Genomic DNA, 18,026 nt, shown 5'->3' with positions numbered 1-18,026 from the left:
TTAAAGGACAGATATCTCACAATTTAATTATCACTTGTAAAATAGTTGACTGGATGCCAGTGAGTAAAAGTGAATGAAACGTGCATGCATATATGCAGGTATGTATTGTAGGTAAGATGGAGACAGTGTGCATCTATATTAAATCTATCAACATATGATGGATTTGGCAAACAACTCATTAAAAAGATATAGCGAAGGGAAATTAGCATAAGAATATCCCAACTGCTTAAGAGTGGCAATAAAATTATACAACAGTTTAATAAGAGAATACAGAATACTGAAACCAACTGGATACATAGAAGGTGTCTGCACAGTGGGGTACAGCTCTACAAACTCAAATTTGTGCGAGAGTAGCTTCAGTTTGCTTCGTGAAAATTGCTGGGGTACCTGACAGTAAATAGGGAGGACTTCAGAGCTACATACATTAACAGAGGAAAAAAATCAGCTGTCAATTTGCAGTGTACTGTGGTGACAGCTTTTAATGTACAGTGAATGAACTGGGGTGGAGGCAGTTTTTATGGGGAGCAAATCAACTTTAAGACAGACCCTTTTCTTACATAGTTGATCTGCCACATATTTTAAGATACTGTTTCTAGACTCCCTAAGGAGATAATGATGTGAACATCAGGAATGCAGTGGTGTGCAAAACCTGTGTGATCATTTGGTACAGACACAAATTAATCAAGGGGAAAAGTTGTTCAGAAGACTGGACATTTGTTCTTGAGGAAAAAAAGAAAGAGTAAATCCCGTAGGCTAATGTCACAGATACAGGTTTTACTTTTTAAATTTTGATGATTTTATAAACATGGAGATTACTCACGTTGTTAGAATGGATAAAAGATAAAAGAAAACAGTGCCTTACAGAAATATTAAATGTTTAAAAGTCAGTACACTTAAAAATACGTTTTTAAATATATTTGGTCGAAGACTTAAGTATATAAAAAGTTCCACTTTTTATTTTACTTTGGAAAATTCAGTAAGTCTGATCCATATTCCTTCCAGCTACATCAATATCTTTTTCTATGCACAGGATAGAATCTGTCCCTCAATTTGTCTTTAGCGGGAGCAACCTTTAAGTTCATATTTTTGTCACTTATTTTATTAATCAATATCACTTCCTTGCTATTGATCAACTCATCTTAATTTCAGTTTCTTTTATTTCTGCATTCACTTCACTTCATGTGAGTGACCAAGTTTGTCTCTGACGTTACACATACATAGATTTTAATTTTTAGTTTTATAAGAACCTTTTATTATCTAGGATTAGTGTCAGCTTCTGCTGTTTGCTTTAAGCTTTGGTGCAGTGTCAGGAATCACTGCAGAGAGCACCAGCAGCACCAACCACTGAAACAAGGTATTATTCACTCTTCTGAGGTGCCTTTGTGTGGTATCACTAGGGTGGAGGGGCACACTCCTTGATTAACAAGACATTGAAATTCACTATAAAAAGCGCACAAGCCCAGCTTAAAGCTGCGCTCAGTAGGTCACCAGTCATTTCTGGGACTGCCCCTGGGCCAGCAGCAACGCAGCTCCCTTCCTCCTCATCTATCTCATCCATGACTCCACAAGGTCAACAGGACCCTTCCCTGACTCCTGATGCAGGCTGATGTTTACCCTGGTTCTTGTACTGCATGCCAGTTGGTTGGCACTGAAGATCAGTTTGTCTAACGTATCCTGCCTGAGGTGGACGCCTCTTTCTGGCATTCATCTGTTTCTGTTCAGTAGTTCAGCACAGAGCCTTCAATCAGTCTGGATTACACAAAGACATACATAGTGCAATATGCCATTCACCGGATGCGATTATAATGACCAAATTTCAGCTGTTCCAAGCAGGTGATTCCTATCCGTCCTTTTCAAAGCACCCCAGTATGCAGCAGCATCTCAATTCAACAAAGATCAATGCACAGCATAATATTTTCTTCATGTTGAATAATAGATGACACAAACCCACGTTCATCTACTGACCTACGACACCAGACAGATGTGTCCTACATTGGGCATCTTCCAGTCTCAACATCAGCATACCTAGATGCACACTTCATCTAGCACAGGTGCTTTCCCATTTTCATTTCCTAAGTGTCTTTCTGCATGTTGTCAAAGCTCCTCTTTCCTTTTCACATCTTCACGAATCCTTTAGGTCCACTGTATGTATCAGTCTTGCGATGTAATGACTCCAAACCCTGCCATGCAGTTCATTTGTTTCCAATATACCGCATTCATTTCTAATGCAAGTAACTTCACGCTCCTTGTAAGTCCGTGTCATTCTTCCTCTTACCTTGAAAATTCATAGGCGGTCTCTTTTCTTCCTCTGCATGCAAATTATGAGAAGTTACAAAATTCTCTGCTGTCTACATTTAAGCTACTGTTACGCTTCTTTTAGTGCACTGTTTTAATCTGTTTGTAAGCTATCTTTTCACATTAAGTGTTTGCCTGCCATTTCCTCAGTCGATCTTTTTTTGCAAAAAATAATCTTGTTGGGGTGGGGTTTTTTTTGCACTCCTACTAAATCAAACTCTTTTTCCGTCTCAGCACAGGAATCTATGGCCTCTTGGGCCATTTTTGGATCAGCTTTTACTTGAAATATTGTTCTTCTAGGTCTAGTCAGTAAGTCTGTGCAGTACTTCTCGTGTGGAAGGTTTTTATAACTATTTTTAAGTTTAGCAACTTTAGCCTTTCCACCTTTTCTGATGTTTTGGGAGTCTTTGTCCTTTTAAGTTTTTGACTATTTTACAGCTTTCCACTGTAATTACATAATATTATGCTACAGTAGCTCAAGTCTGATTGTTTAAGCATCTGACTAGGACGTTTCATGAAAAATGACTTCTACAAACATAGCATTGTACTTGACATTTCTATACGGAAGCCATTAAACAAGAGATTAATTCTTCTCCTTTGGGCTCAGTACAGTTCTTATTTGTGTGAGTGATCCTATTGACTACAAAAGGACTTTTCATATTAGTCGTGATTGTAGGACTGGACTCTTGTCTTCATATTTTGGAGACAATTTAAGGCCTGTTCAGCAGCAGCTGCCTGTGGCATGGAGTGGAATACGTACCCTGTGCCAAGTGATCAGGTTCTCACAGCTTGTTGCTCATCCCACTCCAATGAAAAGCAAAAAGCCATCTTGTTTGTCCTCTCCATCACTCTTCCTGCAAAGCAACAAATGTCAGAACATGTTGTGGAATAAAAAAGAATGGAGCAACATTACATGAAATATCTTGTTGTTTTGGGTTTTTTTTAAGTGCAAGAAACATGAGTTTGCTTCTGTTCCAGTCATTGTTTGGTAATTTTGCTAATAGTAATAAATGGTCTGAACTTTCATGAACTAGCATCTAAAAAACAAGGGGTTTCTTTACTCAATATTACCACTGGAAAAAATCTACAGATTAGTTATAAAGTATAATTTGTAAGTAGCTGCCAATTATTTTGCAATTTTTTCATCTTCCCTCTGATTCACTTGCAGGGATTGTCTTTTTCATAGGCCATTCACTGTGTCAAGAGAAATGCTCATGAAAGATATTGTACCTAAGAGAATTAGAGAAATCCTACATTTCCCCAGGGATTTCTGGGACTTCATTTCTTCTGCCAGTAAAGATTCAGTTATAAGCATTCTCCATGCAAGTCCATCTTTATAAAAGGACATTGTGTTTTGATTATTTAGAACCTGGAGTCACAAAGGGCGTGTTGTAATTAGATTTACTTCGGTAGGAATTGAAAAAGTATTGTAGTAGTCGGAATCCCCAGGGGAAGGTTTCTAATAAAATCTCCATTGAATTTATTCATATGTGGAAAGAACAGTCAATATTTGAGGTATGAAATGTCAATAAAAGTAAAAAAGTATTAGCATTCAGTGTATGTTACAGTGCACGTCCTAGCCAGTTAGAATATTGCAGCTTTGTTTCACAAAGCTTCTATGTGTTTTTAAAAATATAATCTCTAAAGTAAAATAGAATTAATCTGTTAAAAACAGAGCTCCCTAGTTGTGAGAATAAGTAGTTTAATATAGGATATAATCTAAAATACATATATATATATTTAAAACTATCTTATAGAAGCGAAAGGTAAAATATCCGTAATGTTTTTCATTACCATGAATGCAGATGAGAGGATCATCTTTTAACATTCATGCCTGTGGGGCTTCGCTGGCATTCAAGTGGTGGCAGAGGCCGCTCAGCTGTTTGCTTGCAATTTTATCTTCTCCACTGGCTTGGATAAAAGACAGCAATATAAAAAGTGTTAAGGCAGAGAAAATACGGCAGAATGTTGTTCCATTAACTTGATGTCCTCTTTAATAAACTTCTAACTTACGCATAGATTCCTGTGATACCTACCAGGCCTGAGTTCACTGCCAAATCCTAAATCAGTGGCAAAGGGTGAAGTTTTTATTTTCCAATCAGTTCTTCAGGGATGGTACCATCTGCTTCCATAGCCCCAAACAAACCACCAATAGTAATTCAGAACAAAAATGCCCCTAGATGGGATAATTTTCCCATCGTTACAGCATTACAAAGCACACGGCATAGGATCCAGGTTCGTGTCTATTCTCCCATAAGGAAGCACTGGCTGGGAGCCATCCAGGTCTCTCTTACATTATGTGTCTTTTCTCTTGCTGATCAGCCATCAACAGGAATGTGTGCCTTCTCGCCTCTTGCTCTAAAACTCATAAGGCGAGTGTTGGCCTGCATTGATTGAATTGAACAGTTGGATTGGACTTTTTTCAGCCTGTTGTCTCCTCCCTGTTCAGTGTAGATCCCTTTGTACCCCCCTTCCACTACAACTTAAAGGAATCAGCGAGCAACATTTAAATCCTGAGAGCTGTCAATGTATTTACTGCATTAGAAACATGGTCATCTTGGTAGTGGGGGGAAAAAAAAAAACCTCTTAGTTTTCAGCACAACAATTCCTGCTCATAAATTTAAAATGCACTTTTCATGACTATTCTCTAACACTAACTTTAAATATCCCTTTTTTTTTTTCTATATTATCTGTGGAAAGGGCTGAGTTAATTCAAGTAAATTCCACGTGTTTATTCATGGAACAAGTGGAAGCATGGGAAAGATAGCAAATTATTTGCTTATGAGTTAAATCACCACTGTGAGACAAAGTTTAGGAGTTTTAAATGCTGCTGTAGAAAAGCAGATGTTTAACTCCCAACAGCTGCTCTGTAGCCATCGCTGTCACCTTTCTGCCTTTCTCTAGCCAGCACCTATGAGACTGAAATGAATGGAAAAGTTTTGCTAACTTTCAAATGTGAGTTACTTCACATGGAGTACTGAGACTACATTAAACACTTTGGCGGGTTTCCAGAGTCCCTTTCTTTTTCCGTTATATGGGTTTGTTTGGTAATTAACATAATTTGGGTTTTTTTACAAAAGGCGTTTGTGCATGACTGTCTACCGTGCTCTAGATCTATCTACATGTCTATCACATTGCCTGTTTCTCATCTAGAGTCCATTTTGGGGTGAATAAAAGTAAATGTTGTTTGTTTACAGTACCCATTGTCTATGCCTTCCATAGCTTTGCAATTGTGGAAGCCAGATCACCTACATTCACACAAACACACACACAAGCACACGCACATGGTCCAAACATCTTCATTATTGCTTGTCCATGTACGTTGCTAATCTTCTCAGTTTCTTAAGCATGGTATGATGGTTCCTGTTATTCACAATTTGTTTTATTCATCCTTCAGGTCTCCTGTAATGGCTGGAGGTCTATTTGCCGTTAACCGGAAATGGTTTTGGGAGCTGGGAGGCTATGATCCAGGATTAGAAATATGGGGAGGAGAGCAGTATGAAATCTCCTTTAAGGTAAGTCATCAAGTCACCTTATATGATAATTCCTTACTTGTTTGGTACAAGACTCAGTCTTGCACCTCTGGATTTTCATTTCTCATATGCTTTGTGATCATGATGCTTTCATTCATATTGGCTTTTTTCTTCTGACTAACGTTAATTTAGTATAATACTACTTTTTTTCCTTTAGGAATTTCCACTAATTTCACAGAGAACTATGCCATAAACATACGCCCCTCAGAAGCCGTACAAAAATCACACTGAGTGCAGTTCCCTCTGAAAATCTGGTAGCTTACCACCATCAAAGAATGAAGTTCTACCTTGTTCCTTTTGTCACTCACCTTCTCTCAGACGCTGCATTTACTTCATGCTCAAGTGTTGAGCTCAGCTCAATAAGCCAAGAGAGAACAAATCCAGAAAAAAAGAAAATTGCATAATTTTCTGCCCAGGTCAACAAGTTTAATCATCTCTGGGGGTAGGCTCCCCTGGAGTCACTCATGGAAATGAGTGGAAACAGAAAGAGAAAGCTGTAGGAAGAAGAACCCCTTTCAGTAGCAGTGAATCACTAGATCAGCTCAGCTGCTATGAGCTGTTATCTACTGGCCAAATTTTCAAAATCCGATGATTTTTTAATTGCATTTGAATAATTGTAATGATGAAATATATGGGGAATTTTCAAGTGCTCAGGTTATGTACAACCAGCCATGGTATGTCCTCATATCCTGTATGTCAACATGTGTATTCAAATCAGTTACTTGGCTTTTACATGGTGAGTTGAAAGTCTCATTACCTTCCACATGTAAAATAGGTATTTGCATTAGTTTGATGAGGACTAACATGTCTAATTTTGAAAATTAAGTTTATTGTGTTCCAGTATACCCAAAGACATAAGAACTCTACATGCAAAGATTTTCAATGACTTCATAGAATTTCATGACATAGATGAATTGAGTCAAGCATATTTGGATAAAGCTTGGAACTGAAATTAGAATTCACATTTAGCTTCAGGATCTTTCCAACCTACTTCCAAACTCTGACAGTGTAAAGCTCAGTAAATAAATTTAGTATGTCAGCCATGACTAATATCATACATCTTGCTGCATCTGAGTTTCAACAGCGATTAAAACAACAGAGCTGAGGCCATTCTGTTGAACAAAACACACAGCGTGACCCAACACTGGACTGCCAGGCTGTCTTTACAGGATTTATCAAGAACAGCAAAATAGTTTGTATTAACTGTGCTACTCTCATGTTTCTCTGAATCATTTTTATACCCCAGCAAAAAAAACAGGAAGAGAGGGGAAACTCAATAGCTAGACAGTGTATTTAGAATATATTGATTTACCTTCTGTCCATTTAGGTTGTTTCAGAGGCAGATGTAAGTAGTCACTAGTAGCTGTCACAACGGTCTCTGACAGGTCACCCAAGATTTTATTATCCTATTTCAAATATTCCTTTTATTCGTCATCACAAAGAATATACTTGTAATGCTCTCCAGTCTTTGTATAGAAACCATGGTAACAGCACTGGAAATTGAGACACTGGATTGTCCCAGTGTGTTTTGCTCAAGTGATAGATTTTTTTGGAGGCAGCTGTGTCACACTGGATCTCATTTCAGTCATATCTCCTGATTGATCTCATTAGTATACAATAACCTTAAGGTCCCTGTCCTTTCTTACTAGTGTTAAAAGAAGAAAAAAGTACTTCTTAGAAATAATTGCTAAATAGGAACAACTTTCTATTGGAAGAATTTAACAGATGTAAGTTTTAAAAAGAAGACTGCTGTTTTGTTTGGAATGACAAAAAATGGGAGAAAAATCATGGAGGCAGAAGGAAGAAACAGAAAGGACTGGTTTTTATTGTATCAGAATCACCAATATCAGCTTGGGAAAGGTTTCTGTTTCAACAGTGTCTACTGTAGCTATAGATTCAGTCATCTTAAAACTTATTTAAATGAGGACAAGTTAGCTGGACAGTTTAATTTACCAGCTTTATTCACAAAACTTGGGAAGATGGTGGACTTGCCATCTGTCTGTTATTCACAAAGTCAATGAAAAAGCCAGATGACCAGCCTGGTCCAGTTTCCTCAGCTTCTTGAGTGCATCTGAAACTACATCTTACCTTTCCTTAGAGTGTCCACATCTATGGCCTGTGGAAGTGTCATAGGATGGGTGCCTTGTGTTGATGCCATGGCTCACGTTAATGGTATTTTGCTTGGCAAATAATTATGGGGAGTATCCTGCCTCAAGAACATGTCTAAACACCAGACATTTAGCTGTTCTCACTCATTTCTTCTTTTACTCCATTAATTCTTAATATTTTATAAAAACATGACTGGTTTTCCTTAAAAAGTTGTAAAAAGCAGCTGATTTGAAATATCTCGTAATTGTGGGAAGGTCGTATTTAGAGGACTGTTTCAGGCTGATCTTTAACCTCAGTGACAGACACGGTGTTCCTTTTATGTTCTTCATATATCATCTTGTTTTTAACTTTGAGATTCATTTGTACAAAAGCTGCTATGTAACGGTAAATAAGTAAACAGTCTAGTTCCTATAAACAGAGACCATGCTGATGACACAACCTTCCCAGTGTCAGACTGGAGATTCTTGTGGCTAATTCCAATACAGTGATGTAATCACGAGGGGGTGCATGCCAGAGCAAGAGCTGTCTCGTGCTCCCTGAAATGAAGTAGTGTCTGGTTCATCTCGAACTGCTTGCCCTGCTCTGCGAGCTGGAGTGAGGAGTGTTCGCAGATCGTGTCTCTACTCAGTGATGCATTTTCAACTCCATGGATTGACAGACTACTGTAACCCTTCTGCTTAACATTTTAACAGTAGGTCCAGGTACTATAGAATAGACAAGCTGTGGCATGTGTCTCTAATTAGCACCACTAATGTTTTGAAGCAAAGGTAAGCTTACAGGTATGTTAAGGAAGATTTTTGATAAGTGTGTGTGTCAAATATCATGTTTATATGTCCAAATTCACTGGTGGCAAATGTGGAATCATGTTTAAGAAACAGTATATGTTTGATATTCTCTGGCCTAATTTTATTTGGAGAAGAATTTCCTATACGTTGGAATGAAACTTCACCCCACAGAAACATTTGCACACCAAGGGGAAAAGATCACTTGATAATCAATATCCTATTAAGGAAAAGCATCTTCTCGACCAAAAGCCTCTGCATTACTGTACCAGAGACATCCACAGTCACCTCCACAACTCAAGTTACAGGAGTGTTTGCTACAAAGCAGGTGGGAAGCCGTGAGTGCAAAGTGTGGGCTTAGAGAGTTAGAGAAATTGGATCTTTCAGAAAAATACGATGGCTGGGTCTGTGCTAGTCAAGACTCAGTAAAATAGTTTGTCTAAAGTCCTCTGACTTAAGGAATTATTAGCTTCTTCATCATGAACTTAATATCAACTACTCTGCTCTGCTCACTGTAATCTTGTACTGCGCTTTGCAAACCCCAGACACGCAACGAATTAAAGTCTGGTGCTGGATCAACGGCCATCATGCAAGCTCAAAGGAATCACTAATAATAGCAAAGCCATATTGCTGTATGAGTTCAAGACGCTAAGACAGAGTTCAAGGACTGACTAAAAATTAGATTAGCAGGACAAGTGGTTGCCTGGGGAGTCAGGCAGCAGTTCCTGACAAGAAGAGGTCGAACCAGATTTAGGAAAGGTACTCAGGCTGGGAAGCTTGGAGGGAAAGTGTCGATTTTGATGTTTCTCTCTGGCTGTTTCACTAGATGTGACCGGGGGTGACAGACACCAGGCTTCAGTGCTAACCAAAAGCCTTTTTCTGGGAGGGGAGGTTGCATAATCTCATTGTACAGGGACAGAAGGTGGGTGGTGTCAGCAAAAATGTATGTTTGTGTGTGTTTGAGGGGGAAGGGCATTCGATGGAAAAAGAAAGATACGACAGAGAGTGAGTCTGCAGTGAATCTAAATTTACTGCAGTGTAATTCAATAAGTTTCTCCAAAATACAGTACGCTTTGTAATGTTTCTGTGACATTTGGAATTGTGCCATAGCAGGAAAGGAAACTTCCTCAAACTTCAGGCATGACTATTGCAGGTGCTGAGTTGTCAGGAACACAGAGAGACAGGTTAAAAAAAAAAGCTGCTGCTTAAAAATTTGCTTGACCTTTATTTCCTCAGCTACAAAAAACAACGTATTTCTCTTTTGTTCTTTTCTTGCTTGGAAACATTGCTGCAGAGGACAGCAGCAAGCGTAGCACTGGGTGCCATGCTGATTAACTGCTGTTTCCAAATGGGAGCACACATATGCACATTCAATGGATGGTGAGGCAGCCGCAACCTGTGTCTCAAAATATGACCTCTTCATTAAATAGTTTCTTAGATTAATTTTTACATAAGAAATAATGTGCAGCATTTTAATTTTTTGACAGCATAACCTTAGGATCAATTTTTTAATTAAAAAGATGTATGATATCTTGCTGATGATACCGTTCAGCGCATGCTAGAATTGTGAAAGCTGGCAAAACGCTGGAACTGACCTGATTACTAGCGTCTCTTCTCAATAACCAGGGAAGCCACTATTTAGGAAATCCTAAATTTAAATCTGTTAGAAAGGTACAGTTTATGTAGTAATCTCCAAAACACAGAGCAGTGAAAGACACTCATTTCCTGTGTTTGCTGAAGATCCTTTACACTGGGCATTCCTTACACATCATAAATCATACCTTAACAAAAATGCTAATGGTGCTACCCTAGCTAGTCACCTATGTCTAGAGTTGTTTTATCCTTATCCATGCTGATACATCTTCCAGATTCTCTTCATCCCCATTTTCCAACACACATCTCCAAGTTCATTCATCCCTTTCTTTATCATCATTATCATCATTATCAATTCCCTCCACTGCTGGCAATCTTGGCAGGAGATAGGGAGTGGGGGAGCATTACCACTTCTCAATGCAGTTGAAATCTATGTGAAGAACTGACGAACATGGAATATTGCCACTTTTCTCAACATTTTAGAGGTGCCGGTGAGTATTGTTGAAATATCCACAGTCGTCAGTTCCCAGTTTACATGGTACGGTTTTAATATCCCTGACAGGAAATCCCACTGCACCACAAGTAAATGGTTTTGCTGTTTGTGAACCCATTGACTGCAGATTTGCAGTCAGTGATCCTATTTTTCAATTTTTTCTTGCATTTAGCTGAACATTCTCACTACATGGAAAAGTTCACAGGAAAGTATTCTTCTTTCTCCTTTTCTACAACTGCTAAATCTGTTCTTTTGGCTTATATTTCAGGAAGAGTGCCTGGAAAATCCCATAAAGTTTTTATATTCTTATTTTCTACAACTTTTTTCAGCCCCATTGTGGTAATCCATTCCTCCTGTTTGTAGTCAGAGATGGTATCACAATGCTCAGAGCACCAAGCTGACAGTTTTGCATGGCATACTTTATATTCCTCTTCCACCAGTTTGCTGTTTGTTTGGGTTTTCCATCCATTTCAGTGTCTCTTGCTGTTGTCTGCCTTGTTACTGACTCTCAGCAGCAGTATATTTCTCAATTAGTTTTGAAGCCTGATCCAAAATGCATTCAGTCTCCCCTCAATCTCTTACATAATTTGCTGTATGTTTATGTTCTTTTTCCACAGCACACATCCTCCACTGCTCAAAAATCATGAGTCTCTTACTGCAGTAATTATGATTACAGTGTAGCATATGGATTGGAGTCTCATTCTCGTGTGCACAGTATTTACATTTTCCAGATAGTCCCCAGGCTGGATCACTCCTAAACTAGATAGACAAGGCAGGGGGAAAAAAAAACACAAGAGCAAGCAGAATTCAATTTGAAAGACAAAGAAGTCATGTGAAAAGAGGGTGATTCACCCAAAATCCCACAAGAGCTGTAGAACAGAGCCAAAAAATGCATCTGTGACATCTAAGCTCCAGTCAGGAACAAAGCCACATAACCACAGCTTAATCTCTTTTAAAGCTTGCGTTAACACTTGCCATTTGCTTTCAACCATCCCTATAAAGTGTTTTGCAACATTCTGTTGGAAGGAGTTATATAAAGATAAATTGTGATGTAGTATATAGTTGACACACAAACTACTCTTCTTTTGCTCTTTTGAAGCTGAAATTGCATTGTTTTGGTTTTGTCTTCGGTTTTTATACCTCAGCTGCAGACCAGATTCATTGCTCTTGCAAGAAGGAGACATTAGCGGTCTTGAGAGTTTCATTGCTTGCTCCTTAGATAAACAGAGAGGCATCGGTGTTGTAATACCATTTCGCCAAATGTCCCACAGCACCTGAACTCCTTTCATGGTCCACTGGAGGTCTGTAATATTTAACACAGACGTCATTCTCCCATTTCTTGCATTTAGCGCAGGTGACATAAAAATGCACATTTTAAAGACAAAGTTGCCAGAATTGATCTTCCCAGAAAAATATAAAAAATGCTTTTAAAATCATTCTGAAGCTAAAAGATAAACAGGAACAGCTGCTAAATGTTCTTCAAGGCAGCCCCAGATTCATTTCAATTTCCCTGCACAGCACACCTCAGGTGCAGCGCAGCATTTTCAAGTTTTATAGCTATCAAATATAAGCCCAACACAAAGCGTTATTTCCTCCCACTTGTTATTGCCTCAGCATATCTGACAGGTTTTTTTCTAATTCCTTTTCTCCTTTTCTTTTCTTTTTTTTTTTTTCACCAATATCCTACTGCTTTAGAGGAAATGCAATATATGTCTACTTCAGCTCTCATTGTCTGAATTAAAGTAATGCTGGCCTATATATATATATATATATATATGTATCTGCTTTCTTGTCTTTTAAATTTGTTCAGTGGCTGACCTTCATCTGAGTCAAACTGCTATGCTGTCTATTCTTCAAAGGCTAAGAAACTTTGATTAATCACTGTAGTATCTTGTCTAGCCTTTGAAATAACACCTTAATTTAAAAAACAAGAACAAATAGTAAATATAGGTCTGCACTTTCATTGGTGCACTGGGTGGTCTGAAGACAGCCACAGAGAGGAGAATTCCGCTAAAAAAAGGTACAAATGACAAAACATACAAACAAAGTATTCACAGAAAGGTGAGTAACTTTTTATTTTTTAAATGGTGGTACTACCCACCTTGTTTTAACATTATCATTTTTATCATTTTCAGTATGTTTATGAACATGTTTTTCAGTGAATTAGGTGACATGGGATGAAACAGGTGAGGATTTCAAGGTTTTCTTTAAGAAGTAAATTTCACAAAAAGTTTTTGAAAATAAAATAATGACCATGTCTACATGCCATAGCAAGACTGCTCTGGGCTGCAGTGAGCTATTTTGGCATGGAGGAGAAGCACTCATTTGGGTCTCCATTTCCAACCCACCAGTAAATCTCCTCCCTGAGAAGGACTGTGCTCACTAGGAGACCAGACGGGATATCCTCACCACAGAAATAGGTACTGAAATACTCCTGATTCTGTCAAAATATGTGCTTCGGCAGAGTGATAGCCAGGCCAGCTGCCTTTATTAGCCTGTACCACTAACCTGCAAAATTTGTCTCCTCTTCTGAGAAGCTAGCGTGCACCAGAAGTACCTCCCCAGAGCTCCTGTGCCTTAGTTAAGAGTTAACTAACTGTGTTGGGAGGTGGTAAGTAGCAGCTTCCCAAGGGGCTCTCAGCTGTACCCAACTGCACCCAGGTGTCCATGGAATTTCAGGACAAAGCCAAGCATGTCATCTTGCCCCACCTTTGATGGTTTCAAACCTTCCTTAAGCATTTACACTAGTGTAGATAGGTTTATCCTGTAATGTGGTGTAGATCCTCAAACATTTCATTACCAGGTGTCAGCTGGATGCCATAGCTAACAGCTAAGGGACTGTAGGGGCTAAGGCACAAATGACCCATAAGAAGCAGCTTCCTAAATCACTTTGCAACTCAAGCCTTCACTCTAAACCCCCTGTTTTCTCCATTTACGGTATGAATAGCACAGTCACTCTCAGGGGCTGAATTCCAGCGTGCTACCTTCAGCAAGTGCTTTAAGTCACACTTAAGCACCGAGTTATCCCATATTGCAGTGTTTGGCATCTGCATGTTCAGATTACTAAAATTTAGTCCCAGACTCACAGACACACTGCCAGGACCAGGCAGATATGCCCACTGTAACACAAACGGGCAAACACAGTGAAAGAGGCCAAACTCTTGCCCATTTCCACTATTGTTTTAAATGAACAAAATTAATCATTTTGTTTTCCTGTGATTTCAAAAAGCCAGTAGCTACAGCCAGCTGGTGGGCAGGACAAAAGAGATGGAATGAGAAATTTATTGTAAAAAAAGTGTAGAGATACGCATTGTTCTCTGCAGGCTTCGTGCAAAAAGGTCAAATATTTGTGATCACATCATATTTTCCAATACCTTTTTTTTAAGGGTCTGGTTACTGTTGTTTTAATTCAGAGTGTATCAACTCTTGGATTAATTCCCTTCTGTATAGCAATTGTTGGTGAAACTTTCAGTTGTCTATGTTCTGCTCTGCTTTAGCCTCAGTCGCAAACTTACTTCATGCTGTTTCACTCCAGAGTGCATCAAATACAGAAAAAATTCCTTCATATATGTAATGCACGGACCTAAATTCTCATCCAGATTCATGGAGATGTTTCATGAAGCATCTTTGTGTATGTCCACATAAAGAGACATGGAAAGGACAAGCCATTTCTCTTTCTCAGCTTGGGTGTGCTTTTCTTTTAAATTGGGTGGGAGGAGGGTGTTGGGGGCTTTCTTCTTTTCAGTCTAAAGGCTGAAAGCTGAGGCCACAAGTGTCCCTTACGTGGAATAACTGCCTTTCTGTTCTAAGATTTGTGGGGAACAAAAAATTGTTTTGCCAGGATTAGGAAATTATTTTTATAATTCCGATGTTTTCACTCTAAATTCATTTTAAATTCTTGCTGTGTGGTTGGTTTTAGGATACTTAAAGAGTTCTGCTTGGGGGTTGTGGGGGGTGGTTTTGTTGTTGGTTTCCATTTCCCGGATTTGCAAAGTCAAACTGCTGAGTTTGAAATCAGAAAGTTATGAATGTTGTCAATATGCTACGTAAGTCCTCTAATAGCCATGTTGGAGCTCCGTGGCTGTGCATTGGCAGGGCATAGAAAATCATGCCCATAGGTGTTACTGGCATGATTGCCATAGTTCCTCTGGCATGACACACAACCCTGCTCTCACGTATGCTTGGTAAAACCAAGTCATGCTTGGTGAAGAATTGTGAAGAATTCCTTACTTGCTTCCCATCAGGATACAGCTTGATTTTTAGAGCCATGAAGTACTTGTAGGTCCCATCAATGTTGACTGAGTTTTGGTTGCTCAGACCTGAAGCATCAAACCTGCGTACTCCAGATGGTTCCATCTGTTTCAGTATTAAAGTATTAGTGATGAAATGTAGCGGCATGATCTTCCTTCTCTGCCTACATAAATTTGATCAGAAGGAAATTGATTTTTGTTCCTTTTTCTTTATAAAATGAAGAGCATCTTAGTATTTGAGCTTTGTAGTCACTACTCAAAACAAAATATAAACCCGGTGTTTTGGAAAAAATTTTTATTTACTTCCGATTGATGGCTTGCTTTACTCGTATAACCTTCTTGTGAAATTTTGGTCCCATATGTTTTAAACAACAGACACAATAATATCTTGGTTGTGTTGCAGGAGGATCATTGGTAGAAATTCTAAATATGTTTTATGACTTTATTTTGAACATACTCTGCTTTGCACAGTGAGATTCTGGGTAAGAGAGTCTGCCATATTACCTAATCCCACCTATCAGCATGCCAAGAAGGCCACCACTATGACTGTGGGAGGGGTCAGTACAGAACAATGAGTCATTTTCACATACCCATTACTTAAAATGCCTTCTTTGCCCCATTTGTTTCCAGGAATCATTCTTTCATTTGCTTTGTGTCCTCTTTCCAGGTATGGATGTGCGGAGGTGGCATGTTTGATGTTCCATGCTCTCGAGTTGGGCATATCTACAGGAAGTACGTCCCGTATAAAGTTCCTTCTGGAACCAGCCTAGCACGGGTGAGTAATTGGGTCTTGCTGTTTTTAATTTTCATTCATCATCAGTCTCTTAATTCCCTGTGAACTAGTTTCCAGTAAACCAATAAAATGGAAAAGGAACGTTTCTTTATTTTTCTGAAATGAGATGTGCAATTGCTGCAGTTATGCTGCCTTCCAGAGATAAGATTGCCCAGAATAAAATGAAAGCTTAAAAATACAGGGTTGGACATTTCAGCACAGAAGCGTGTTTCATGCTGATTCAAAAGAACCTACGAATAACCTAAGGCTTACAGTTCTCGAATTGCAGTGTTGTCAGTCATAGTTTTTACAAGCAGGACCAATTTGAATGCACATTTTCTTATCAGTCAGCAGAACAGGCAGAATCTTGCGAAAGGAACGTTTTCTGAGGCAAAAGGACTGAGTAACAATTATTTGAGCGACGAATTATTGTGTAAAACCTGGTTGTGGAATACAGCCAGCTTGGAGCCGTGTGAGTGTGAAATTACAAGACCTCTAGACGTTTCTCAAAGACCACTGAACACGTCCATATCCATGAGGGGCTTTTTGCTCAAGAGAAAATGTTCTGTAACTTTCTGGAGATGTTCACAGGATGTCAAAAGATGGGAGACAAAGGGCACAGATGTAGCTTCCAGGCAGATACTAGTATTTATTCATGCTTGAGTTTAATCTTTTCTGGTTTAGAGCTTTTTTTTTTAATATAATGGCATTAATATTAAAGTCTGCATATTGCCATAGGGTAATATTTTATGAATCATATTTTTTCTTAATGATGAAAATGTGGTAGGAATAGAAGAATAAATTTCTTGCTTTAAGGGGGAGATATTCTTGGTTTCAGCACCACAGGACCAGGCTTGCTGTAGTAACTGCAGCAGAGGAAAGAGGCCACCTGTGCTGCCCGCTTGACAGCTGGCCAGACAGAGAGAAAGATTTGCCTCAAAAGAGCATCCGTGCAGACAGTGAGACACACGATACAGTAATGGGATTAGTGGTGGTGTTAGTGGCGGTGTCAGAAACCTTATTGGTGTCAAAAACCTTATTGACTAAATTGTGAGATGAAAATCTTCCCCCAATATAGCTCTGTGTAGTATCAGAGTTTCCCCATCCAGATTTTTGCACTGGCTGAAATAAACTGCTTCGGTTTTGGTATCCCCTGCAAAAATCACACACAACTTGAAATGAGAAATCCAAACCTCAGTCTCTGTTATTCTCTGTTACAGCACAAAGTATCTCATTAGAGAATATGCTGTCTCGTGCATTACCTGTGGGAGCAAAATACAATCATTTCTATTTGGACTGTTAGCATCTCGTACAGTTCGACACTTAACTAGCTTTCATAGAGGCACTGTGGATACTTAGAGCCATCAGGTAGCCACAGCCTGCAGCCTCCCTATACTATTTATTCTAGCTTGATTTCAATAAATCACGTGTGAAATATTTTAAAAAAAAAATTCCCAGTTATAAAAGTTAAATCTCTGCCCATGCACAGACTGACTGCCCCTATATCTTGTGGGAAAAGATCTCGTGTGCTGATAGGGTGGGTCTTATCCTTGCCATTCAAATAATGGATAGTTTCTTCTGTGTTGTGGGTGTCCAAAACATGATGCTAAGGTAAATTTCTGGCATATATTTATCACTGAAAGAAAATTTGAATTCTCAGGTTCCCAGCTTCTTTCCAGTACAACATTCTAAACCAAAACATTGCTGTTAGGATACATTGCATCAAGGCTGCCAAGAACACAAGATCTTCTGTACGTTTTAGTGTTTGGGGCTACCAATAACTAGCCAAGGAAGAGAGTTTGGTCCCTGACCTATCAAATTGTGTGTATTTTTGAGCCTAAAAATATTCTCTTTCTCTCATCCAAGCCAGAAAAGGAAAAGCAAGGACATATTAATCTTCAGTGTGTCAATCCCTTTGATACAGACCACTTGTGATTCCCAAGAAACTGTCCCAACTGGAGCTGTTAGCCAAAGTGATACTAGGGGAGTATGCACAGAAGTGGCCTGGATATTTCAGCTATCTTTGCATTATCCTCCAAATATTATATTATATCCTCCAAAGATTATAGTCTACCCCTTATGAGTATATTATCTAAAACTTCCCCCTCGTTCAAGAAATATAATGAATAACACACTCAAGAATATCTGGAAGTATTATCCCTGCTGCCAAAAGCAATAGTTTTCAGTACTAAGTAGTTT

The 18,026-nt window shown here is 38.8% G+C and overlaps 1 protein-coding gene across 1 annotated transcript in view; it reads left to right on the top strand.

Annotated features, from left to right (window-relative positions):
• GALNTL6 (polypeptide N-acetylgalactosaminyltransferase like 6) overlaps positions 1 to 18,026 on the top strand; it is a 489,200-nt gene that overhangs the window by 435,923 nt on the left and 35,251 nt on the right. Inside the window, exons 8-9 of the mRNA XM_072862275.1 lie at positions 5,693 to 5,810; positions 15,723 to 15,830. Coding sequence (XP_072718376.1) covers positions 5,693 to 5,810; positions 15,723 to 15,830 — 226 coding nt within the window. The remainder of the gene's footprint in view (positions 1 to 5,692; positions 5,811 to 15,722; positions 15,831 to 18,026) is intronic.

The sequence above is a fragment of the Ciconia boyciana genome, chromosome 5 (genome assembly GCF_034638445.1).
Source record: "Ciconia boyciana chromosome 5, ASM3463844v1, whole genome shotgun sequence".
In the NCBI taxonomy this organism is placed as follows: domain Eukaryota; kingdom Metazoa; phylum Chordata; class Aves; order Ciconiiformes; family Ciconiidae; genus Ciconia; species Ciconia boyciana.
The sequence above is the reverse complement of the archived record's forward strand: the minus strand, read 5'-3'. Positions and strand labels throughout refer to the sequence as shown.